A 25,033-nucleotide genomic window follows, 5' to 3' on the forward strand; every position below is an offset into this window, starting at 1 on the left:
CCTGTGGGTGCCTCCAAGTGGCAGATGGGTCTCACAGAAGGCTCCCCCCTCCCCCGCCCCCGTGGTGGCTTTTGCTCCACGTATCCGTACGTTAGGCCTCGGTTTGTGTCACTATTCGCCATTCATAGCATTTATATTGCACTTTTAGAATTTAAAAAGCAGTTTCTCGTCACAATGCCGTCTATCTCCTTCCCGGTCCTTCCCCCGCGGCTCCGCCCCTTGGTTTTTACAGAAACCCTTTGAAAAGTATTATTATACAGATAAACGGTGGCTGCACAGCGAAGTAACCACCGAAGTAAACTTCTTGGCACTCCCATCCTCCGCCTTCCTCAGGCGGTAAGATTAAGAATGGGATCCTAGGATGATAACGTGCAACGATGGGCAGGAAAACGCTTGTAAAGTATCTTGCAAACATCCACCAGGAAGAAGGAAGCGCTTTCCCCCTCCCTCCGTCCCTCGGAGATGGCGGGGAGGAGGGGAGAGAGGACACTGCTCTGTGGCTCCGCCCGGCTAGGCGGAGGGCCTGACTTGGACCGCGGGGGGACCGAGTAACTGCCCCGGAGCCTCCTAGGCCTGGTTCCCGGAAGCCCCAACGTTGCTCTGAGGCTGCTAAATCCGGGTCGGACTGCGCCGCGGCCCCGCCCCTCCCCGCACCCGCAAGCCGGCCCCGCCCCTCCCCGCGCCCCGCCCCTCTCCCCGCGCCCCGCCCCTCTCCCCGCGCCCCGCCCCTCCCCGCGCCCGCAACCCGGCGGCCCCGCCCTCCCCGCCGGCCCCGCCCCTCCCGCGGCCCCGCCCCTCCCGCGGCCCCGCCTTCCCACGCGGCCCTCGAATCTCCGCCCGGGAGCCGCGCGCGCCCCAATGTTCCCCAGAGCCGGCGGGGTCGCACTGTCTTCGTTTCTCCGCACCCTTTGGGCCGCCCCTGTCGCCGCCATGAGCACTGGCACCTTCGTCGTGTCTCAGCCGCTCAATTACCGCGGCGGAGCCCGTGCGGAGCCGGTGGACGCCTCCGGCACGGAAAAGGCATTCGAGCCGGCAACCGGTAACCGCACGGAGAGGGCGGCGGGGGGCGGGCGGCGGGCGCGGGCCGAGCCTCCCCCGCCGCGGCGGGGCACGGATTTTACTGCCACCCTTCGGCTCGTGGGTTCAGCAGAGGTTTGCCGAGCGCAGACAGTGACAGTGGGGAGTCACTGCACAAAGGGTGTGTGCAGGCAGCTGGGATTCTGTGGAAACACGAGCGTGTCTGGGCAGGGACGGGAGGGGAGGAAGAGGAATAGCTGGTGAGTTGCGTGGTGGCGTCGTGAGTAGTTTTGCAGCGGCCAGAACAGGGGCCACGAAGTCCCGGTGCGTGAAGTTGTGCCTCTGTTTGTTCATTTTTAAAGCTGGGACTGTTACGTAATGTCTTCAACTGTGTGCCCAGGAGAGGACTTCCAGAAGAACGCTGGGGGGAAATAAAAAGAATGAGGACTTTGTCGCCATCTTCTAGTATTTTCCGTACAGGAATCACAATTGGGAAAGGAAAAAGCCCTACCTTTATCCAGTACTCACGCTCCCCCCGCCGCCCCCAGGGGTTAATGAAATGTAATTGACAAATAAGAATTGTATATATTTAAGATGTAAAACATGATAGTTAATGTATGTATACATTGGGAAATGATTACCACAATCAGGCTACTTAACATAACCTCTACATAGTTACCACTTTTTTTGGTAGTTAGAACATTTAGGATTTACTCTCTCAGCAAATTTCAGGTATACAATACAGTATTATATGTATAATGTATAATTCTATATATAATATATAGTACAGTATTATGTAGGCACCATGCTGTATATGAAATCTCCACAATTTTTTCATCCTGCTTAATCCAGACTTTTTAATCTAGGGCCTAATGTGTGTCAAGCACTGTGCTAGGCACTGGATTTATTCTGGGAACTGCAAAGATCACCAAGCTAAGGAGGAAGAGGATTTTTGTTTTTCTCTTGTGTTTATTTTGCTGGGTTTTATGCAATATCTGTGGGGAGAAAAATGTAAATATTTTGTGTAGAATGTAGCCAGAGCAATAGAACTGGATTGCAAGGGACTGGAGAATTTAGGATTGACCATCCACACTAAACCACAGAGCGATGACTTGTCAGAACTGAAAGGGGCCATAGACATCATCACAGCTCTCCATTACATTTGAAGAAACAGCTCTGCCCCCTCCCGCAATGTTGATACAAAAGGAAGAAAAATTGCTCTTTATTTTAATTACCTACAGTGTATTTGATCTTCAGTCACTGCCTTTACCAACTAACTGGCTATTCAAGTGTAAGAGAAATTGCAGATTTGTGAAATCTCTCTGGAAAAAGCACAGTCCCAGGAGTTCTTGTGAAAAGGAACCGTTGACATACTTAAAAGAATGCTTGTTGGTAGCATCAGTACAACTCTTGGGATATGGGTCTGGAAAAATTGGCTGTTTCATATTTTGCCCCAAAATAGGGACATGCAATTTAAAGTCAGAGTAAAAAAAGGAGAGCCTAGATTTTTTTATTTGAGAAAAAAATCTTCTTTTGGGGATATGTTATCCTGATATTATTGCTTATTAACCGTACTTGTCAAGTATCAGTAGTACGATATAAGCTGCATAGAACATAGACAAGTTTTTATATTAAAATGAGTTCATAACCCAGTAGACTGATTACTTTCCACTTTGATTTTGCAAGACCCCTGAGATTCTGGGACAATGTTATAGAATGTTGCAAAATGATTTATAGAGAGTTAATATTAGTAAATCAAACTATAGTGGAGGGCAGTGATTCTTAACCCTTAATCAATGGTGAGTTTAGGGAACGTGATCTCTGTAATTCTGTGATGTGGTTAAGTACATTTTTCTGGAGGGAGGTCTGCGATTTTTATCAGACTCTTAAAAGGGGTTAGTGAGCACAAAATATAGTTAAGAGGTGCTGTAGAGGTGGTCACTAAATCTAAACCATACTTAAAAACAGGAATGGGATACGGAAAAGAATGTTGACACATATTATTTAAATGTGTGGCAATAATTTGAAATAACACTGACATTTCCCTTCTTTGCAGGCCGTGTGATAGCTACTTTCACATGTTCAGGAGAAAAGGAAGTAAATTTGGCTGTTCAAAATGCAAAGGCTGCTTTTAAAATATGGAGTAAAAAATCTGGCATGGAGCGTTGCCGAATCCTTTTGGAGGCTGCCAGGATAATAAGGGTGGGTTGTAATTTACTCCCTTCCAGAAAACTCCTCATTACATTGCTCTAAGGGTTCTTTGTGATGATTTGCAGTTAGACTTTGATGCAATGTTAGGCTATAAGGTTTTTATGAAATAGAAAACCATTTCCACATGCTCACCTTGGTATATAAAACAAGCTTTCATTCAGTGATTCCCACCTGGATCGCCCCTTGGACATCTCCCTTGGCAGGTTTTCTTTTCTGTCTTTGTTTTGAGTTGTAATGTACTCCTCTATTTTTTTTTTAAATCATGTTTGTGTACTTATTTCCGTTTTACTCCTTCGTTTGGTAACTCTCAACTCTACCTTTCTCTTTCAGGTTTGTTTTCAGATAAAGTTTCAGATACGGTTTTGTTACCTTAATTGCCCAGGAAGATTTCATAGATTCATGTATGTTCCCTTTAAAAAAAAAAAAAAAAAGTTAAACTTTTTATAGTCTTAAAAATAAAAAGTACTAGATACTCATTACAGAAATTTAGAAAATTCAGAAGAATATACATCAAAATATGAATCATGGATATATTTTGAGTGGTAGGACTATGGTGACTTTTTGTCATGTATGTTAAGTCAGAAACTGTTAAGGGTCTGAGAGTTACTCTACTTGCAAGGGTGGAATATGTACATATATACACATATATGTTTTGTATATGTATATATCCATACTCCATACATGTGTGTATATATGTACATATTCTGTATATATATTCTGAAAAGAGGCATGAGGCTTTTTGAATCACATAAAAGATGGCTTCTATACACAGCCAAGTGCAGCAGCCAGACCAACACCGTAGCACTAGGTTTCTGAGCTCCCGTCTCCACCGGGCGAGGTGGTAAGAGCCAGGCGTTGCCCTGTGCATGCGGTGAGTTGCACCGCAGGAGAGAAACTCTAAAATTGTGAGACTCAGATCGGGGCTGCTGGCACATCAGCCCATCCTCTCCTCTGGAGAGAGAGGAGAGACTGCTTGTTAAGCAGATCTCCAGGGTCGAGAGGGACGATGTTTATTACCCTGGAATGTAAGCAGATGCTTCCAGGGACAGGAATTAGAGAGTTTTAACAACTCCAAATCTCCCCGGAGGTCTGTATCTTCAGGGAGACACCATTTCTGCTTTCTAAGGCTTGTGCTATTCAGTCAGCTTCCCAGTATTCTTTGCTCAGAAAACCTGGACCGTGCAGAAATATCAAAACGTTCATAGAGAATTTTCTTCCAACAAAGCATTTTTCCCTATTGTTAAAAATTTATTTTTAATTTGATAGACCAAAGGTGATAACACAAAACTCATGATTTATTATTTTAATTTGTCCCCCATTTTTTCCTAGTGCACGAGCATGTAGGGTTGTTAAGAATTGGTTCCTTTCTTGTTATGAGATGACTTTTATTAATCCTGAATAATATCTAATAATATGTTTTGATCTGAAATCTAGTCTGCTAATTAATTTCTTTTTCCTTTCTCCTCTTCCTCCCATTGCCTTTGATACCTATGTATTTTATTCATCAAAAAGATATTACTACCTTTCTTTAAAGCTCTGGTCTGATAACTATACTCTGGATCTGCCTTTACCCAAAATTATTTCATAACTGATAAAATTCCTTACCACAACCTGCAATTATATTAGCTCTCAGTTATTTCTTGTAGTGATTTTTCTAGTTAATCAATCTGCAATTATTTGCTCTTTCCATTTTTAAATTATAAACAGTCAATTATCTTTTTAAAAGATTTTTAAAATAAGGTAAAAATATTTTATATTTACCCACATATTTACCATTTCTGGCGCTCTTCATTTGTTTGTATAGACCCAGATTTCTATCTTCTGTCATTTTTCCTTAGCTTGAAGAAATTACTTCAGCATTTCGTAAAGTGCAGGGCTGCTGGTATTCTTTCAGATTTTGTTTTTCAAAAAAATTCTTTATTTTGCTTTCATTTTTGAAAGAATTCTAGGTTGACAGCTTTTTCTTTCAGTACCTTAAAGTTGTTGCTCTGCTGTCTTCTGGTTTACATTGTTTCTGCAGAGAAATTTGTTGTCATTCTTATTTTTTCGTTCTTCTGTGTGTAGTGTGTTTCCCACACACTGGCTGTTTTAAGATTTTTCTTCTTTATCACTGGTTTTAAGCAATTTGATTATGATGTCTTTGGGTGCTTTTTTTTCCTTTCCCTTTTTTTTTTTTTTTTTTGAGACAGAGTCTCACTTTGTTGCCCGGGCTAGAGTGCCGTGGCGTCAGCCCAGCTCACAGCAACCTCAAACTCCTGGGCTCAAGCGATCCTACTGCCTCAGCCTCCCAAGTAGCTGGGACTACAGGCATGCGCCACCATGCCCGGCTAATTTTTTCTGTATATTTTTAGTTGTCCAGATAATTTCTTTCTTTTTTTTTTTTTTTTTTTTTTAGTAGAGACGGGATCTCGCTCTTGCTCAGGCTGGTCTCGAACTCCTGAGCTCAAACGATCCTCCTGCCTTGGCCTCCCAGAGTGCTAGGATTACAGGCGTGAGCCACCGCGCCCGGCCGTGGGTGCAGTTTTCTTCTTATTTCTTTTGGTTGGGTTTATTGATCTTCTTGAATCTGTAAATTTATGATTTCATTAAATTTGGAAAAATTTTGGCTATCACTCCTCCAAATATTTTTTCTGCCCCTTCTTCTATCTCCTCTTCTTCACCTCAAACCACAAATATTTTTGGCTGCTAGAAGCTGTTCCACAAGTCGCTGAGGCTCAGTTCATTTTTTCCCTAGTTTGTGTGTGTATGTGGTTTTTCCCCCTTGACCCTTCCTCCCACCCCTTGTGTGTGTGTTTTATTTCAAATCATTTGTATTATTATGACTCAAGTTCACCCATCTTTTATATTGTCTAATCTGCTGTTAATCTCACCCAGTGTATTTTTCATCTCTAGAAGTTTAATTTGGGTCTTTTTTGGGGTGTGCTCCATGTCTCTCCTTAACATGCTCCTATTTTCCTGTGCCTTCTTGAACATATAGAGTACAGTTTTAGTAACTTGATGTCCTTGTCTACTAATTCTATCATCTGTTATTTCTGGATCTGTTTCTATTGATCAGTTTTGCCTCCTGGTTAAATGTTGGTTTTTTTCCTACTATTTGCATGCCTGGTAATTTTCAATCACTAGATATTTGATCTCTAGTGAATCACTAGAGCATATTATGTTGTTGGGTGATGAATATTCTTGTACTTTAAAAAATATCCTTGAGTTTTGTTCTAGGGTACAGGGAAGTTGCTTGAAATCAGTTTTGATCCTTGCAAGGCTTGCTTTAGATCAGCTAATTTTGCCCCATTTCTGAATGCTCTCTGACTGCTTAACTCTGTGCTCTGTCTACTAGTGAAGTTTTTCTCACCCTGGCCGGTGGGAGCATGAACGATACCCAGCCCTGTGTGAGTCCTGGGGATTTTCTTCACCTTTTCTTCTTTGGTGGTGGTTTTCCCAGCCTTGGGTAGTTTCCGCTCACTGGTACTCACAAGAGACTGCCCGCAGATTTCTGGGGTTTTCATTCTGTGCAGCTGTCTTCTCTTCCATACTTAGCTGCGAAGCCTGGAGCCACTGTGTGTTCCCTCAATTCCCAGCCTGTCTCCTTAACTCAGGGTATCTGCCAGCCCCAGCCCTGAGGAGAAACTCAGGGCTTCTCCTCCCTGCTCTGGGCCTGGGAGCTCTCTCCAGGTGGTAAGCGGCGCAGCTGGAGGGCTCACCTCATTGGTTTCCCTCTCTCAGTGGTCACCGCCCTGAGCCGCCTAATGTCTGATGTCTGGAAATTATTGTTCATGTGTTTTATCTGGTATTTGTAGTGATTTAAGGTGGCAGAGTACATCTGGTTGCTGTTACTCCCTCTTGGCTGGAAGCCCACTGATTCCCAGTGGAAATGAACATTTTTTCCGTATGTTTATTAGTCATATGTTGTCATTTTTACTTCGAATCCTCTGGTACTTTTAACAGATTATAAAGATCTTGTCTGTGGGACCCGACCATTTTTCAGCTGGAGTCTCCTTACAAAAGTGACTATCGTTTGGCTTAAAAGGAGAGGGAGGATGTTCTTTAAAATGATGACAACACTATTTACATAAAGATTGTGCATGTAGATTATCTGCTTGCCTCCGGCCTGGGCCCTGGTCCGTTTGTCTTGCACGTTGCCACCAGCGTGGCCCTCCTGCGAGGGCACATTCGACCATGGTACCCGCTGGGGTAAAACTGCCAGTGGCCCCTCCATAACGTGGCCCCCAGGGAAGGCCGGCCTCGTTTTCTCTGTTGGCGCACTGTCACCCCACCTCCCCTGCCCTGCCGGCCCTTGCTCCTTGGCCATGCGTGCACTCCCACACGCGTGCTTCTGCACGTGCTGTGACGCTGAGTTTGATGCTATTCCTTTGTTTTTCTTGCCTCTTGTACTTACATCCTCAGCATTTAATGGGCTGTGCTGTAATTCATCCTTGCCTTCATCCCTTTTTTCCTTCTGTGCAAGGTGCTGTTTATACATAATTGTATTTAACTATCCAAAACATCTTAAACTGTAGCGGTTATTTTACCTATTTGACAAATGAGACGGTACACTCAGAAAGGTTAAACAGCTTGTCTGAGATCATATAACTAGTAAGGGTTAGAGCTAGTCTGTTGGACTGCGAAGCTGGTGACTTTTTGTACTCGCCCTACCCGTTGAAGGAAGGAGAGGCTCAAGGCTTGTTAGGATTTTAATGCATTATGTCTCCTGGTGTGGCTCCTATAGAAGCTAGACTTTAAGGCCTGCTGAGGGGTCTGAGGTGAAAGGGAAAGATGAGGGACCTGCCCCTTCATCCCAGTGGGCCCCCGGTCTAGTCCTGTTGTGAAGCAGGGTGGGATAGAGGATGAACAGGGTTAGATGCAAAGCATGTGTTTCCTGAGAAGTACCCATAGCAGTATGTTGTTATGGTGGAAAATTTTTATCCTGTGGTGGTTCCTGCAATAGTAGCAGGAAGAAAATTCATGCTGTTTTCCCCTTCTCCTTGTGCCCTGTTTGCTTCAGGAGGATAAAGGAATCCCATTTCCCCTAAACCAATGTTACCTATCAGTAAGGAACCATTTGGACTCCCTGGTAAATTTTTTTTTTTTTTTTTTTTTTGAGTCAGAGTCTTGCTGTGTTGCCACGCTGGTCTCAAACTCTTGGGCTGCAGTGATCCTCCCATCTCAGCCTCCCGAGTAGCTGGGATTACAGATAGCTGGGATTACAGTGCAACACTGCACTTGCTTCCTTGGTAATTTTTGTCAGGGACATTTTTTGATGATCGTTGCATGGTATGTCAGAAGATCTCATGATCTTCAGTACATAACCTTTCTTATAGGATGGAGAATAATAAAATAAGACAGGAAAAATTTCCCAAGGCCAGTTAGAAAATTGAATTTCCTCTGAGAGTTGAAACCTTGAAACAGTCCCCAAAGCTACTTGCCTAACCATTATTTTAAAAAAGAAAAAATCTTGAGAGTAAAACTTTCTACTCTGTTAGTAAACATTCCAAAGCTTAGCAGCGATAGTCACAGATTACTTCCTGTTTGTTCACTCTTGTCCTAAAGTGGAAACAGAAGTGCTTCACTATTGCCAGTGTAATATCTCTTTATGTATCTGAAATGTTCTGTACTGATTAATCACTTTATTCAGCTGATTGATGAGCTGGTACTTTGTTCCTCTCTAGTTTCCCTTTTGCATTCTGGAAACAGAATTTAAGCTACTCGTAGTTGATTACACCTTTGGAAAACTGCTTCATCTTAATCATACTCTACAAATTCAAGAATGGGGAATAATTTATACCCGGTTTAAGAATTAATGCTTGTGGTCCTCTCCGTACCCTCTTTCTAGTATTAGTATACTAGGAAACAAGTCAGTTGTTAAACGCTTGGTTTTGGTGAGTATAGGATCAGGGAAGGAAAAGGTGAATTACTGGTCAAGAGAGTTTAATGTAGACCATGTTTGAATGTGAAAAAATGATCTGTTTTGAAGGAACATGCCTATTCAGAAATTGCAATATTTATTTAAAATTTACTAACTTCCCCTGTTAGAAGTGAGCTCTTGAACGCAAAGACTGGATCAGTATTCTTTTTCCTAGTGACGAATGTGAAATGCATGAGCCAAAATGCTTTATACCTCTGGTCTTTATAGAAATACATGTCCAGACCCTACTGTCCTTCCCGTATTTCATGTTGATTTCCATGTTCCTCCTTCCATCTTTTCTGAGCTTTGTACTCAGTGGGTAGATAAGTTTGTGTTAGTTTCAGTTGCTTTCCATCTTGCTTCTGGTCAGCCTTACTGCCTATCAGTTTTAATAAGAGAATGCTCCCTCTTATCAATTACTCGATTCATCTTTTATATACATTCTGATACTTATTCTATTGTTTACTTTAAATTGGATCCATGATACTTACTGATATTTCTTACATATTTAATTCTTTTATCTTCTTTAGGCCAAAGAAAAGCATTATTTGTCTTTCCTTTTTTGGTCTACTTTCCTAAACCTTTACGCTCATCCCTGGACCATCTCTAGAATCTTTTTTTTTTTTTTTTTTTTAAAGCCAGTCCATTTAGCAGTGGGGGAGTGTATATCAACTTTAGTGACACTAATGTTAGTGAGTTCTGATAACCCAGTACCATCAGACCAGCCTCTAGAATCTTTTATCCTTAGTAAGTTGTAGAGGCCAGAACTAGAAACAGTATTGGAAAACAGTATTGATGAGTGCTGAGTATTAGAAAGTATTAGATAAAAGGGCCGTGCATAGTGGCTCACACCTATAATCCTAGCACTTTGGGAGGCCAAATGGGGAGGATCCCTTGAGGACAGAAGTTCGAAACCAGCCTGGGCAATAGTGGGACCCCATCTCTACAAAAAATAAAAAACTTAGCTGGGTGTGGTGGCGCATGGCTGTAGTCCCAGCTACTCAGGCTGAGGCAGGAGGATTGGTTAAAGCCAGCAGTTGGAGGTTGCCGTGAGTTATGATGATACCACTGCACTCCAGCTTGGGTAACAGACTAAGGCCCTGTCTCAAAAGAAAAAAAAAAGAATATGCTGCATTTCTTTGAGTGAATTAAAGTAATGTGTGTTATAACTTCTTAAATGCAATTGTGTGTTAGGATATTTTTTTATAATTTCCCTAAGGACTGTTCTTTCTTATTATATATACACAAACATATACATATTTATACACTTGTACATATAACATTCATTTCTCAAAATGTTTTTTTACTAACTGATCTTGAAATGAGTTGTGATCTTAAATCTTTGTCAGTTAACTTGTGGGGAAGAACAGTGAGCTGTTCAGCAGTAAGCTTTTGTCTTTATTTCAAACGTAACATTGCCATTTCTTTATTTTCATTTAAAGTGCAGGCCGTTTCTATTTTTAAACATCCAGCGATGCATTCTATTTAAGCGTTGACTATGTCAAGATGTATCATAATGTGTCTTAAATCTAGTCTCCTGTTTTACCCCAAGGAACGGAGGGATGAGATTGCCACTGTGGAGACCATCAACAATGGCAAGTCCGTCTTTGAGGCCCGCCTGGACATCGACACTTCCTGGCAGTGCCTGGAGTACTATGCAGGCTTGGCTGGCTCCATGGCTGGTACGTCCCCGCCCGGCCGCCGTGACCAGCTGACAGGAGCAGAGCCCGGTGGTGAAGGGCAAAGCTGTTGGAACTAAGACAGACTTGGGTTAAAGTCCTGGCTTCATCACTTTCCACCTGGGTGGCCTGGGAATTACTTTATCTTTCCTTATCTCAGCCGGAGATAATACTCTCTGCCTTCTTACTAATGCATGTAAAGGAGTTTCAGACCCAGTTTCTGCCAAACCGGTTCAGTATTTGCCAGTTTTACCTACTCAGCAGAAAGTTTACAACAGTTGATATTGGTGGTTGGCAGGGCCCAGGGGGGCTGTGGGGAGCCAGGAGGCTGAGGTTTTAGGCTCAGAATCTTCCCCTGCTGCCGAGCCTTGCCCTCCTTTCCCTTTCATTTCATCTAAGTTACCTCGTAGAGGTTCAGTAAATTTTTGGAGAATTAAATCAGTTGGATGAACATGTGCTTGAAGGACAGGTAGGGTTCTGTCTGTGGAGAGAGTATGCGGAAGCCAGTGTAAGAACGACTGGAACCAACACAAGGCGGGAGCGGGGTGAGCCCGCTGTGCTGGGAGAGAGAGGAGGCTGGCGGACTGGCACAGGCCTGGGGGATACCCTGGGAGCGCAGACCAGCATTCTGCTGTCCGCCTGTTTTCCCGCAGGTGAGCATATTCAGCTGCCAGGTGGCTCCTTTGGCTATACCAGAAGGGAACCACTTGGGGTGTGCGTGGGAATAGGAGCCTGGAACTACCCCTTTCAGATCGCCTGCTGGAAGTCAGCGCCAGCTCTAGCTTGCGGTAAGGATGAATTACTCCTCCCCTTGTGAGCCATCCGTTCTCTCCCCATTCTCTCCCCCTCCCCCTCCACAAACACAGGCTTGCAGTCTGACGGGCCTGCCCTGGAGCATTCGGAGCCTCCCAGGGCGTGTTGCATTCCTGCCCCGCCTTTCCCCTCAAAGAGCTGGGCCCTACACGCAGATCAGGCCTAGGTGTTTCCGTTTTTTATTTATCTAACTGATTTTTGCATATGGAAAGAAAGTTAATTTTTCCTGTTAAATTGAATTAGATTTGTGATACTCATAAGTTCTCTTCGTTTTGGGGCAAGAATTTTTATATAGGAGGTAGCACTTAGGGATTTGACTTCATTTAGGAAGCAGAAGATGAACTCCCTTCTTCATTTGTGTCTTAAGAGAAATGATAAACAAGGCCGGGCGCGGTGGCTCAGGTGGCTCACGCCTGTAATCCTAGCACTCTGGGATGCCAAGGTGGGAGGATCATTCGAGGTCAGGAGTTCGAGACCAGCCTGAGCAAGAGCAAGACCCCCCTCTCCCCCGTCTCTACTAAAAAATAGAAATTATCTGGCCAACTAAAAATATATATAGAAAAAATAAGCTGGGCATGGTGGCACATGCCTGTTGTTCCACCTACTCAGGAGGCTGAGGCAGGAGGATCGCTTAAGCCCAGGAGTTTGAGGTTGCTGTGAGCTAGGCTGACGCCACACTCTAGCCTGGGCAACAAAGTGAGACTCTGTCTCAAGAAAAAAAAAAAAAGATAAACAAGGCTTCCATTAGAGGAGCTTTGGATGATTGACTTAAAAACAGTTTTAGTATACTATTTAAGGGGAGAATCTGTGGGAAAGGAAGACTTATGTTAAAAAAGCATTACTGTTAGGACATTATATTGAAATGCAGATTCTGTCCCGTTACCATTGCACATTCTTGTTCTAGCACATTTCTGTTTGAGAGACAGCTGTGAGAGAGGACTAATAGTCTTAGCATTAAGTCATTAGCTTTGGGGACTCTCATCAAATGACGCTTTCTGGCCTTCAGTTTAAACTTTTATAAAATGGGGCTAATCAAACGTACTTCATACTGCTGTTACAAGTGTTAAATGAGATAATATACATGAAAAGGCCTAGGTGTGCGAGTGTAAGGTATTATCATTTGAGACTGGGCAAGTTTGTGGTTTGGGGTCTGTTTAATGAGAGAAACCAAGGTGGAAAGGACAAGATACGTTTACTTATTAATAACATTTTTGATCTAGCATTTGATGGGAGAACAGGAAGTAATTGAAATCATTCTTGAATCGTCCTCTGGTCCTGTCCTCAGAGGAGCTCCAGCTCAGAAAGTCTTTTTGTGTTTGTGTCTTGGGTTTATGCAGGGAACGCCATGGTCTTCAAACCTTCTCCCTTTACACCTGTTTCTGCATTGCTGCTGGCTGAAATCTACGCGGAGGCTGGTGTGCCCCCCGGGCTCTTCAATGTGGTGCAAGGAGGGGCTGCCACAGGCCAGTTTCTGTGTCTCCATCCCGACGTGGCCAAGGTCTCCTTCACAGGGAGCGTGCCCACTGGCACGAAGGTGAGGGTGAAACCAGTATTGCATCTAGATAGGGCAAAGCCAGTCCCACCCTGAGTATATTTTGGAGTCTTCCCATGTGATTTTACCCAGCTGGTATTGGGAACAGGGTAGGAGATTTTACTGGGCAAAGGTCTGAAGTTGCCTATGAAAGTGTGAAGGGGGAGGAGAGCACACCTGGTGTGATTTGTGCTAGTCCAAGGGGGTGGAAGTTACCATCTCCTGCCCGAGGAGATGATGGGTATGAGTGGGCAGGCGCCTGGGCTGCCACTTGTATCGTGTGGTGACTTAATTTCTTGTATGAAAGGAGGGTATTTTCTCAGGTTATTTCAGATTCATTATTTTAACCTTAATTTGTGCTCTGAGCTCTGTCAGCCTTAAACACAGTAACAGTAGCACAGAGGAATTTATGGCCATGATAATCCTGTGAAGTGACAGTATTTTTAAAATGAATTCCCTCGTCAGAATGTCAGCTGCAGTTCTGTGGGTCCTCAGTCTTCTGGACGAGAATATTTTAATAGATGGAGGGCAGAGTGCATTGACAAGGACAAGGCTGCAGGTCACACACAGTTCAAGATGACTCTGTAGGGTCAGGGTGTTGTGGACCCAGCTTGCAGTCCAGTTTGTGTTAAACTTCTTCTGAATGCTCTGTTCTCGTTCTGTAAGATCATGGAGATGTCAGCTAAAGGGATCAAACCTGTTACCCTGGAACTTGGAGGCAAGTCTCCGCTCGTCATCTTCGCAGACTGTGACATGGGCAATGCTGTGAAGGGTGCGCTGATGGCCAACTTCCTCACACAAGGCGAGGTACGCACCTGTCCCCGGGAAAGGAGGAATCCCCACCCCTCATCCAACAGCGTGTGTTAGAGCTTTGTATTTTGAATTACTTTCAGACTCACGGTTGCACCAATAGTGCAAAGAATTCCCATGTACCCTGGAGCCAGATTTCTCAAATATTAACATTTTAACACATTTACTTTCTCATTCTCTTTATCTGTCTGTACATACATATGCATATTATTACGTTTTTCTGAACTTTTAAGAGTAAGTTTTAAACACAAGGCCCCTAACCTTTAAATACTTCAATTTCCTAGAAATAAGTGTGTGCTTTTAACATAAGCACAATACAATTACCAAAATAAAAAAATGAACATTGATGTGCGGGGAGTTAGCTACACTCCCCGCAAAGGGGTTTGTGTCGGGTCCCTAAGGCAGGGATCATCGCAAAGGATGAAAAAATAGTAGGAAACAGAAGTAAAAAATAATATGCAGAGCCAAAGATACAGTTTATAAAGTAAAGGTTTATGAAGACAGACAAGGAGGGTGTCGGGAAGATTACAGTTTCTCCCTCGGAGAATGTAACCACGACTGAATTTTTACACAGGTATGTACAGGGCAGATACAGGCTCCCGTTGCCAAGGGCAACAGGATTTACTCAATGATAGATAGCTTGATTCAGGGTCAAAAGTCACCTAACAGGCTACTACAGATCATTCAACTAACTCTACCTAGGTAAACAATGAGTTAAATCTTCTTAGGGTAAACTTCTAGGTTTATGATACGGCTATTACTTTAGCAAAAACAGAGACATCATGGCTCTGGTTGTTTTGAGCTAAAACAGATTTCAGAAGTCAACATGAATTGTGCCTTATTTTGCTTATTTTAAATGCATGGTTCGTCTGGGCCCGGGCAATATATCTGTTTAATCAGCTCTCAGCATATTTCATAATCAGCTCTCCTCCCGGGGAGGTCTGTCTTTGTTGATCAGCTCTGGCAACCTATGGCTCCAGGTAAGACCTGCCTTGTCTTTCAAAACAGGTGAGAACCATAAGGCCCAGCTTACGACTGTCACTTTGAATGCAGCTGTTAGTGACCATTGAGACGCCCTCCTGAGGCGAGGCAGCTTTTTGATATGCGAACTAACATGCTTGTATTTTTCTTTAAGGCAAAACCTTGCTTGACTTCTGAAATCAAATCTTGTCTCTAAAAATACAGGGGGCATTTCTATAAATCAGTATTCTTAGGCTCAACATCGATGTAGTACTGTTAATGTAGATAGAGCCTTATTCAAATTTTGCCATTTGCTTGATTAATGTCCTCTTAGCAAAAGAAGATAAGCATTTTTTTTTCCTGGTCCAGGATCCAATCAATGATAATGCATTGTATTTAGTTGTCTTGTCTTTAATCTCCTTTAAAAAGGAACAGTTCTTTAGTTATTTGTATCTTTCTGGATCTTGACATTTTTGAAGAGTACAGGCCATTTATTTTGTAGAATATTCCTTATTTTGGGTCTGTCTGATATTTCCTGTCAGATGCATATTGTGCATTTTTGGCAAAAAAAAAAAAAAAAAATACCGCGAACATGATGTATCCTTCTTGGTGGTGAGATTTAACTTTGATCACTTGCTTAAAGTGAGTCTTCACTATGAAGTCGCTGTTGTTTTCCTTTGTGTTTAATAAGTATCTTGTAGAAGGTATTTTGAGACTATCCAGTTCCTCATCAAATTTTCACCCAAAATAGTTTTATTACCTGCTGGTGATTTTTTTTTTTTTTTTTTTTGAGACAAAGTCTCACTCTGTTGCCTGGGCTAGAGTGCCGTGGCATCAGCCTAGCTCACAGCAACCTCAAACTCCTGGGCTCAAGCGATCCTCCTGCCTCAGCCTCCCGAGTAGCTGGGACTACAGGCATGAGCTAATTTTTGTATATTTTTTAGTTGCCCAGCTAATTTCTTTCTATTTTTAGTAGAGACGGGGGTCTCATTCTTGCTGAAGCTGGTCTCGAACTCCTGACCTCAAGTGATCCTCCCGCCACAGCCTCCCTCAGTGCTAGGATTACAGGCGTGAGCCACCACGCCCGACCACCTACTGATGATTCTTGCCGAAAACAGTTTTTATTGTGGTGGATGCAAATGATGATTTTCCAGTTCCATCATTCCTTCTGCATTGATTAGTTCACTTTCTACTGTAAGAGAGAACTTGCCCTTCTCCTGTTTGTCTTTCATTCACTTATTTATGTCCGTATGGACCCATAGATTCTTATTTCATTCTGTGGGTTGTAATCCATTGCTATCATTATTTATTTTGGTGCTCACATAATTGCAGATTTGACTAGTGGGAACCCCTTTCTGTGACCTCTTGATAGGTCCTCATTATTCCTTGAGTACTTCATTACTTTCTGGAACAGCAAGGTGTTCTGCTTCATCTTGTGCTTTCCCTGGCTGAGCTCTGGAATCAGCCATTTCACTTAAGAAGGGCTGGTTCCAGTTAGTGGTAAATGGTATTTAGAAACCAAGACCCGAGTGCCAGATGTACTCATTGCTACTGGGGCATCATTGCTTCTAGGCCTTCTCAGAGACCAGTACTAGGAAATAGGTGTTTGTGTGTATGTGTATATACACACATCTATTTCTGTATTTTGCTATCTACATTAATAACCACAAATTCATACAGATATTTCCAATTATAGTCTAATACCACAGGGTTCATTTTGGCCTTCATCCTTTATATATCTGTAATTTCCTTCCCTGATAGTAAGAAATTTGGATTCCATTATCCACAATGCATTTATTTAATTGCTCAGTGCTAGAACATACTTTGGGAATCCATATCACTGTGGAAAATAAACCTTCTAATTAGAGTTCAGGATTTTTTATAGTTCTTTTTATATTTAGCCTGAGGGTATAGTCAAAATACTGTGTTCAGAAGTTACTCGGGTCAGTTCCTCCTCTGCCTTCCCCCACCTTCAGTGTGGTTATGATAGATATTAAAATAACAGATTCGTTTCTATTTGTATTTCCTTTGGGTTTTATTTTTCCCCATCATGGCTGATTTTAAGTTTAGTTTGATCAGAGAAACACTAACATGGTTCTAAATGTCAGAATTTTACAAAAAGGCACACTCAGAAGAGTTGCTCCTGCCCATCCCTTCTGCCCTGTTCCTGTGACCTCCTTCCCACCATGCCTGTCCATCTCCTGTAGGCAGCCAGTCTACCTGGTTTCTGGTTTTTCCTTCCTGTGTTTCTTTTTGTGCAAATGAATGGGTATTTGTCTATTTCTTATTTCCTCATCTTTCTTACCCAAAAAGTAGCATGTACTCTTTTGCACTTTGCTTTCTTTGCTTAATACATCCTGGAACTAGTTCCATTTCATTTCAGTCTTCAGGTTTTTTATTTTTAATCACAAGAATAGGTCATATTTAGGTTGTTTCCAGTATTTTATGATTATAAACACTGCTGCGATGGATAACCTTGTGCATGTGTATTTTCATGTTGTTGGAGATACATTTGCAGATTAAATGGCTAGAAGTGGTAAATGTATATGTAATTTTTTGTGATTATCTTTAAAAATAAAAATTGTATATATTTCCAGTATACAATTCAGTATTATTAACTTGGTCATCCTGCTGTACATTAGATCTCTAGACTTATTCATCCTACATAGCTGCAACCTTGTACCCTTTGACTAACATCTCCCTATTCGTCCCCACCCCTGGTGACCAACATTCTACTCTCTTCTATATGGTAGGTGTTTTTAGATTCTACATACATGAGATCATGCATTATTTTTCTTTCTGTGTCTGGCTTATTATATTAAAATAATGTCCCCCAGGTTCATCTTTGTTGTTGCAAATGGCAGGATCTCATTTTTTAAGACTGAATAATATTTCATCGTATGTATGCACCACTTTCTTTATCCATTCATCTGATGATGGACACTTAGGTTGTTTCCTTATCTTGGCTATTGTGAATAATGCTGCAATGACTCTGTGAGTGCAGATACTCTTCAGGGTACCAATTTCATTTCCTTTGGGTGTATAGCCAGACGATGGATTGCTGGATCATATTGTAGTTCTATTTTTATTTTTTATTTTTTTTTAATAGAGGTGGGGTCTTGCTCTTGCTCAGGCTGGTCTCAAACTCCTGACCTCAAGTGATCCTCCCGCCTCAGCCTCCCAGAGAGCTAGGATTACAAGCATGAGCCACTGTGCCCAGCCCATACTGTAGTTCTATTTTTAATTTTTTGAGGTGCCTCCATATTGTTTTTCATAATGGCTGTGCTAATTTATATTCCCACTGGCAACATACAAGGGTTCCCTTTTCTCCACATCCTTGCCTACACTTATCTTTGATCTTTGTAATAGTAGCCGTCCTAACAGGTGTGAAGTGATATCTCATTGTGACTGTGATTTGCATTTTCCTGATGATTAGTGATGTTGAGCATCTTTTCGTGTATCTGTTGGCCATTTGTATGTCTTTGGGAAACTGTCTATTCAGGCCTTTTGCCCATTTTTTAATCAGGTTTTTTTTTGATACTGAGTTGTATAAGTTCCTTATATGCGGTGATTATTTGTGTGGTAAAACATACATGACATAGAATTTCCCATTTTAACCACTTTAAGTATCCAGTTCAGTGGTACTCAGTACAACTCACATTGTTGTGCGGCCATCACCATTATCTGTCTCTAGAACTTTTTCTTCTTCACCCCACACTGAAACTGTGTACGCATTAAATAATAACTGCCTATTTCTTTCTCTCCTCATGCTCTGGAACTCCTATTCTACTAACTCTATGAATTTGACTATTCTAGGTGCCCCTTATAAGTGGAATCATATAATATTTAATATTTGCTTATGTTTAGATTGTTTCACGTAGTGTAATGTCTTCAAAGTTCATCCATGTTGTAGCATGTGTCAGAATTTCTTCCCTTTTTAAAGCTGAGTAATATTCCGTGGTGTGTGTGTGTACTATACATATAAACACACATATACCACATTTTGTTTATACATTCTTTTTTTGTGGACACTTGGGTGTTTTCACTTCTTTTCCTATTCTGAATAATGCTGCTGTGAACATTGATGTACAGTGTATTAAATTTTCACTAGGTAGGTGACAAATAGCATTTTGGTGTAGTTTAATTTCAAGTCTCTATGAATGAGATTGAACATCTTTTTTTTCTATTTACATACAGTAAAATTCACATTTTTGGTGTATTGTACTATGAGATTTGATTTTCCCTCAATTTTTAAGGGTTCTTTAAGTATTAGTGACATTAGCCTTTTATCTGAGATAAATGTTGCAAATATTTTCTTCCAGTTTTTCAATTGTCTTGGCTTAGTTTAGCATATTTTGCCATGCAAAAGATTTTTATTTTTATGTAGTCACATTTATCATTTTTTTCTTTCATTGTATCTAGATTTTGTGTAATAGTTAGCAAACCTTTTCCTATACTTAGGTTATAGAGGAATGACCTATATTTTCTCCTAGTTATTGTATTGTTTCATATTTTATATTTTGATTTCTGACACATTTGGAGTTTATTTTTGTGGGTGATGTAAGATACGTATCTTATTTTATCTTTTCCACATGGCTAACCATTTGTTCTAGCACCATTTAGTCCATCTGTGTCCCAGGGGTTTGAGATTTCACCTTTGTCATAAACTAAATTTGCACGAGCCACTTGGATCTATTTTTGGACTTTCTTTTCTATTTTACTCTTCTTACAGCATTTGAACAGTATTTATGTTCATGTCTTTAGGAGGGTCTAAATAGTGATTATTTGTATTTTTAGAGACATTGATTTAAATGCTTAATTGAAAAATTAGGTTTAAGACTACAGTTTTGTTTTTTTTTTTAATTTCAGCTTATTATGGGGGTACAAAAGTTCAGGTTATATATATTGCCCATGTCCCGCCCATCCCCCCGAGTCAGAACTTCAAGCATGTCCATTCCCCAGACAGTGCGCATTGCACTCATCATGTAGGTATACACCCATCCCCTCCCCCCACCCCCCACCTCAGTCTCCCACCCAATTGGTGTTATTCCCAGATGTGCACTTAGGTGATGATCAGGGAAACCAATTTGCATGTGGTGCTTGTTTTTCCATTCTTGGGATACTTCACGTAATAGAACAGTCTTAATCTATTTTTACTCTTCAGTTCCCACCACTCTCACCTCCCATTCTTAAAATAGACAGCCAGATTGTGCAGCTGAGGAAGTAGGAGAGGTCCTGTGGGTCGTGCAGATCCAGTGATGGCCTTAGGAAAATTTAAACCAGCAAAATAAGAACTAACTTTTATCTCAAAGGTCAGATTGTAAGTGGGGGGTGGTATGTCTGCAATTACGTGTGTGATCCTTTCTATTCGGAATGGGGACAATTTTCAGAAGTGGAACTGTCCTTTAAAAAAATGTGTAGTGCCTCTTTTAAGTTTAAAGCTATTAGATTATTTATCTTTTTCCCTTACACACAACCTTTTTTCCCCTTACACACATAGAGATTTATGTCTTGTGTCTATCTTTTAGGTTTGCTGTAATGGCACAAGAGTATTTGTGCAAAAAGAAATTCTTGATAAATTTACAGAGGAAGTGGTGAAACAGACCCAGAAAATAAAAATTGGAGATCCTCTTCTGGAAGATACCAGGATGGGTCCGCTCATCAACCGACCACACCTGGAGCGAGTTCTTGGGTTTGTTAAACTGGCAAAGGAGCAGGTAAGAAATAAGTACTGGGGGAGTGGGATTAGGGGAGGGCTACAGTACTCCTAAATTACTTGCCGTGTATTCATACGTTAACATTCATCTGACTATTAGCGTCCCTAGCAATGTTCTGCTTTGTATTTTTTGTACTGGCAGTGGGGAGACTAAGTGTGCATTTGTTCAGAGGTCACTTAACATTTTAGGAATGTTATTGGGGTTGTATGTTTCATACAAAATATGTGGTTTTTTTTTTTTCCTTTTGGCAGGGTGCTAAAGTGTTATGTGGTGGAGATGTCTACGTACCTGATGATCCCAAATTAAAGGATGGGTATTACATGCGACCTTGTATATTAAGTATGTCCTCCTCTTGTTTGCTTTTAAGTGACTTGAATTAAATATTGAAAGGATAGAAATGAATATTTATAAAATATGTATATGACGTAAAGCAAGGGTTGGCAAACTATGTGATCCTACTACCCAGGTTTAAGAAGTAGGAGCACTCTATTCCCTTCGCAGCCTTTTATGTGCCCCCCCCCCCCCACCCAGGGCAACCATATGTATTCGTTTACCTGGGGCAACACCTATTGTTGTGCAAGTAAGGAATTGAAAAAAAGGAAAATGCGTGTTTGATAAAGAAGTGAGTAATGCATTTTCAAAAATTTTTACTTATTTTTTTTGCGGCCACACATGTGCACCCTGCAGCAAGAGGGTTAAGTGCACAGGGGCCTGAGTAATGAATTTAATTCCTCAAGAAAATGAAGAATTTTTTTCAGTAGAACTATTAGTTTTTAATATAAGAGGACTAATTTATTAGATAACATAGTAATGTTTTAAAAACAATGTAATTTCATAATTTTTAGCACTTTCAGTCTTAAAAAATCTCTTAGTTTGGACAATCAAGTATATATGGTCGTCTGACTCACACCCATCTATTAATATTTCCCTCCTAGCTCAGAGCTAACCACTATTATAAATTTTGTTTTTATCATTCTCATGCTTTTGTCTATCACTTTACAATGTATGTTAATATGCCCTATAAAAATACTGTTAGTTTTGTAGGCTTTAAAAAATTATATATGTTGAATCATGTATAATTCCTTACATTTTATCTTGAAGATAAACTAAGCTAATTTTTGCTCCTAAGGTTGCTAGTGGTGTTAGTTTTTAACACTTGCTATTTGATGCAGTTGAACCTTCAAGCCTTGCCTAGAGATCCACTGATGCTTAAAAGCTCAGAACCTAATGTCCATGCCGTGGATTAGCTTGCAGTTATTAAGTCAATATTTATTGAATAGGAAAAGCTTATAATATATTAAATTAAAATATTGCTTATACAATAGTGTGTATGGTATTATCCCAAATCTATTAAAAACCAAATATGTGCATAGGAAAAAGAAGGAATGGAGTATGCATCCTAATATTAATAGTACATTTCTTTGGATGCTAGGATTAAAGGTGATTTTTATCATACTGTGTGCATTTCTGAATATTACAGACTTACTACAGAGAACATGTATTTGACAATTAGAAAAAAAGTTTCATTTCTTTGGGTTTTTTTTTAAGACAGGGTCTTGCTTGTTGCCCAGGCTAGAGTGCAGTGGTGTCAGAATAATTCACTGCAGCTTCCAACTCCTGGGCTTAAGTGATCCTCTTGCCAGCCTCCCGAGTAGCTGGGACCACAGGTGCCTGCCACCACACCCAGCTAATTTTTCTATTTTTTGTAGAGATGGGGTCTTGCTATGTTGTCCAGGTCGGTCTTGAACTCTTGGCCTCAAACAATCCTCCCACTTCCCAAAGTACTGGGATTACAGATGTGAGCTACCACGCCTGGAAGAAAAAAAAAATTATTTTTAAACAAGCTGTGAAGCTAGGCAAAGAAGAGGGACCTGACTATCTTAACTTTATTCTAGTGATTCTGAAAGCCCAGTGTGTGGTCCACTGCAATATTGCTTGGAAAACTTGTTAGAAAGGCAGGTTCCTGGTCCCTGCCCTAGATCCCTGAATATAACTCTCAGGGGATGGGGCTTAGAGATCTGCATTTTAGTAAGCTCACAGTTCATTTTTATGCACATTAAAATTTGGGAATGATTCCAGAGTGTAACTTATTAATTTATTTACTTAAGATTTGGAGCCTGTAGTCCCGGGTACTTGGGAGGCTGAGACAGGAGAATCCCTTGAGCCCAGGAGTTTGGAAAACAAAAATAAACAAAAAACAATTTGGGGGCTGACATATAGTGGGTAATGTGTTCAGGCAGGAACCTTTCCTTTTCTTATATGTCACCTGCTACTTCATACTTTCATCTCTTTTGACTTTCCAACATAGAACTCACTGCACATAGACCCACAATGTATTGTCAATCTGCATAAGATAATAAAATATTTTCTGGGACTGCTGGGTGATAAATTGTCTTGAGTGAGTATTCTGGCTAATGATTTCCTCCCCAAAATTATATGTAGGTTACTAGTTTTCAAAGAATCAGAACATAATAAACTATCCTTAAACACACCTAAGTGTTGCTTACTGCGTCTTTGAAGATGGTTTAGGTGTTTCCAAAGTACAGTGCAACCCACAGGTGATCAGCGTGCTGTTCTTTGTGTGCACACACTCTTAAGAGATTTTAGAACTGCCGTATTTGTAGATATGCGAATAGTTGGTTTTAGACTTTGGATAAAAAAAAAAAAAGCTGGTGTTTATAGTGAGGCTCTCAAGCTCTTTTCTGCCGCACATCATTTACATGTAGGCACGACTTTACAGGCAACGTTTGTCACGCCATGCAGTGACTGTCGTGGTGACTGTCCTTCAGATACAGTGCGGGTGAATGCACACCTCCATCCGGGAGTCCCGAGGGTTCGGTGTTGGATGTTGGGTAGGAGACCTTCTTCAGATAGGCGTATTTAAAAATGTCAAGTATGAATTAAATCATTTTAGGGAACTAAGCTTAAAGTATAAAGTGAGTACCCTTAATTATTTATTTCTAAGTTCATGTTTCTATATTGGATTTTCTTTTTTTTATAACATTATTTATAATTCTAATTGCACCACAGTCATTAAAAAAATTTGGAAAACTATAAGAAAACAATTATATATGTAACATTTTAACAGAAATTGGGACAGTATCATATACAGTCTTGTATCATTATCAGTGAATGTTTTATCATGAACATTTACTTATTAAGTTTTCTTCAAAAACATTACTTTTAGAAGCTTTATAAAAATTTATTAGGTAACAGCTGGGTGTGGTGGCAAACACCTGTTGTAATCCCAGCTACTTGACAGGCTGAGGTGGGAGGATCACTTGAGCCTAGGAGCTTGAGGATAGCCTGGGCAACATAGCAAGACCCCATCTCTAAAAAATAAAAAACAGTTCATCATTAGGATGTGTATATTTCATGTGACCATTTCATCTGTTTTGGATGTTTAATTTTTTGCTTCCAGTTTCACTATTATAAATAATGTTGGATGAATATCCTTGTAAATAAATCTTTATTCACCTCATTAGCTATTTCCTTATGATGAATTTTAAAAAATGGATTTAGAATTGCACAAAAGCTATGACTCTTTAATACGTGTTAAATTGCCACAAAGAAATGATGTTTCAATTATATTCATACTGTCAGTGTCTCACTGAATTTTTGTAAGCCATGTATAACATTTCCTGTTTACTGTGAATAAGAAGACATTGTCAAGCGTCAGGAGTAATAATCTCTTCACTGACGTTTGGTTTCATTTTAATGCTTGCAGCCAATTGCAGAGATGACATGACCTGTGTGAAGGAAGAGATCTTCGGGCCTGTCATGTCTATTTTATCATTTGACACCGAAGCTGAGGTTCTGGAAAGAGCCAATGATACCACTTTTGGACTAGCGGCTGGCGTCTTTACCAGGTACATGGGGGACTCCCAGAGCAGTTTGGAGGAATGGGGCTGCAGCGTCTGCTTAGATAGGTAATTGATTTCCTCCCTCACTGGAGGTTGCCCTCATGGGAGCCACCAGCATTTTCTGTTTGCTGCAAGTTGAGTTCGAAGATGCCAAAGCATCCTTGTAGTTTGCCCTGAATGGCTGGAGAAACCGGCTATTGAGATTAAATTGTGCTATACACTGTTCATTGAATACATACTTAAAGTTTGATCTATGTAAAGCACTGAGTTAGGTGTCTATTGAAAACATACATGTCACGAAATTTAGAAACCTGTAAGCATATAACTGGTGTGCAGGATTCTTAAAAACATGATTTTTAGGAGCATTGTAGTAGTTCCTAATTGGAATGCATTGAGACTCGTGTAGGCGTTTTTCTGTTGTTGGGTGTTTAGTATGTTGTTTCCAGTTTTAACTATTGTAAGTAACGTTGTGATTAATATCTCTGTACATAAATTTTAACAACTTGTAGAAGTAAAAATGGGAAGGCAGGGTG

General features: G+C 41.0%; 1 protein-coding gene across 2 annotated transcripts in view; it reads left to right on the forward strand.

Annotated features, from left to right (window-relative positions):
• Window positions 1-823: 823 nt before the first annotated feature.
• The window catches only part of ALDH9A1 (aldehyde dehydrogenase 9 family member A1), a 30,210-nt gene continuing 6,000 nt past the window's right edge, over window positions 824-25,033 (forward strand). The window contains exons 1-9 of one of the 2 annotated variants that reach the window (XM_069480908.1): window positions 824-1,039; window positions 3,074-3,219; window positions 10,680-10,809; window positions 11,460-11,594; window positions 12,957-13,153; window positions 13,817-13,957; window positions 20,449-20,637; window positions 20,889-20,976; window positions 24,365-24,506. In XM_069480908.1, coding sequence (XP_069337009.1) covers window positions 859-1,039; window positions 3,074-3,219; window positions 10,680-10,809; window positions 11,460-11,594; window positions 12,957-13,153; window positions 13,817-13,957; window positions 20,449-20,637; window positions 20,889-20,976; window positions 24,365-24,506 — 1,349 coding nt within the window. In that variant the 5' untranslated portion in view covers window positions 824-858. The remainder of the gene's footprint in view (window positions 1,040-3,073; window positions 3,220-10,679; window positions 10,810-11,459; window positions 11,595-12,956; window positions 13,154-13,816; window positions 13,958-20,448; window positions 20,638-20,888; window positions 20,977-24,364; window positions 24,507-25,033) is intronic. The other variant, XM_069480910.1, reaches the window with a different exon arrangement.

Source organism: Eulemur rufifrons, chromosome 8 (assembly GCF_041146395.1).
Source record: "Eulemur rufifrons isolate Redbay chromosome 8, OSU_ERuf_1, whole genome shotgun sequence".
NCBI classification, from domain to species: Eukaryota; Metazoa; Chordata; class Mammalia; order Primates; family Lemuridae; genus Eulemur; species Eulemur rufifrons.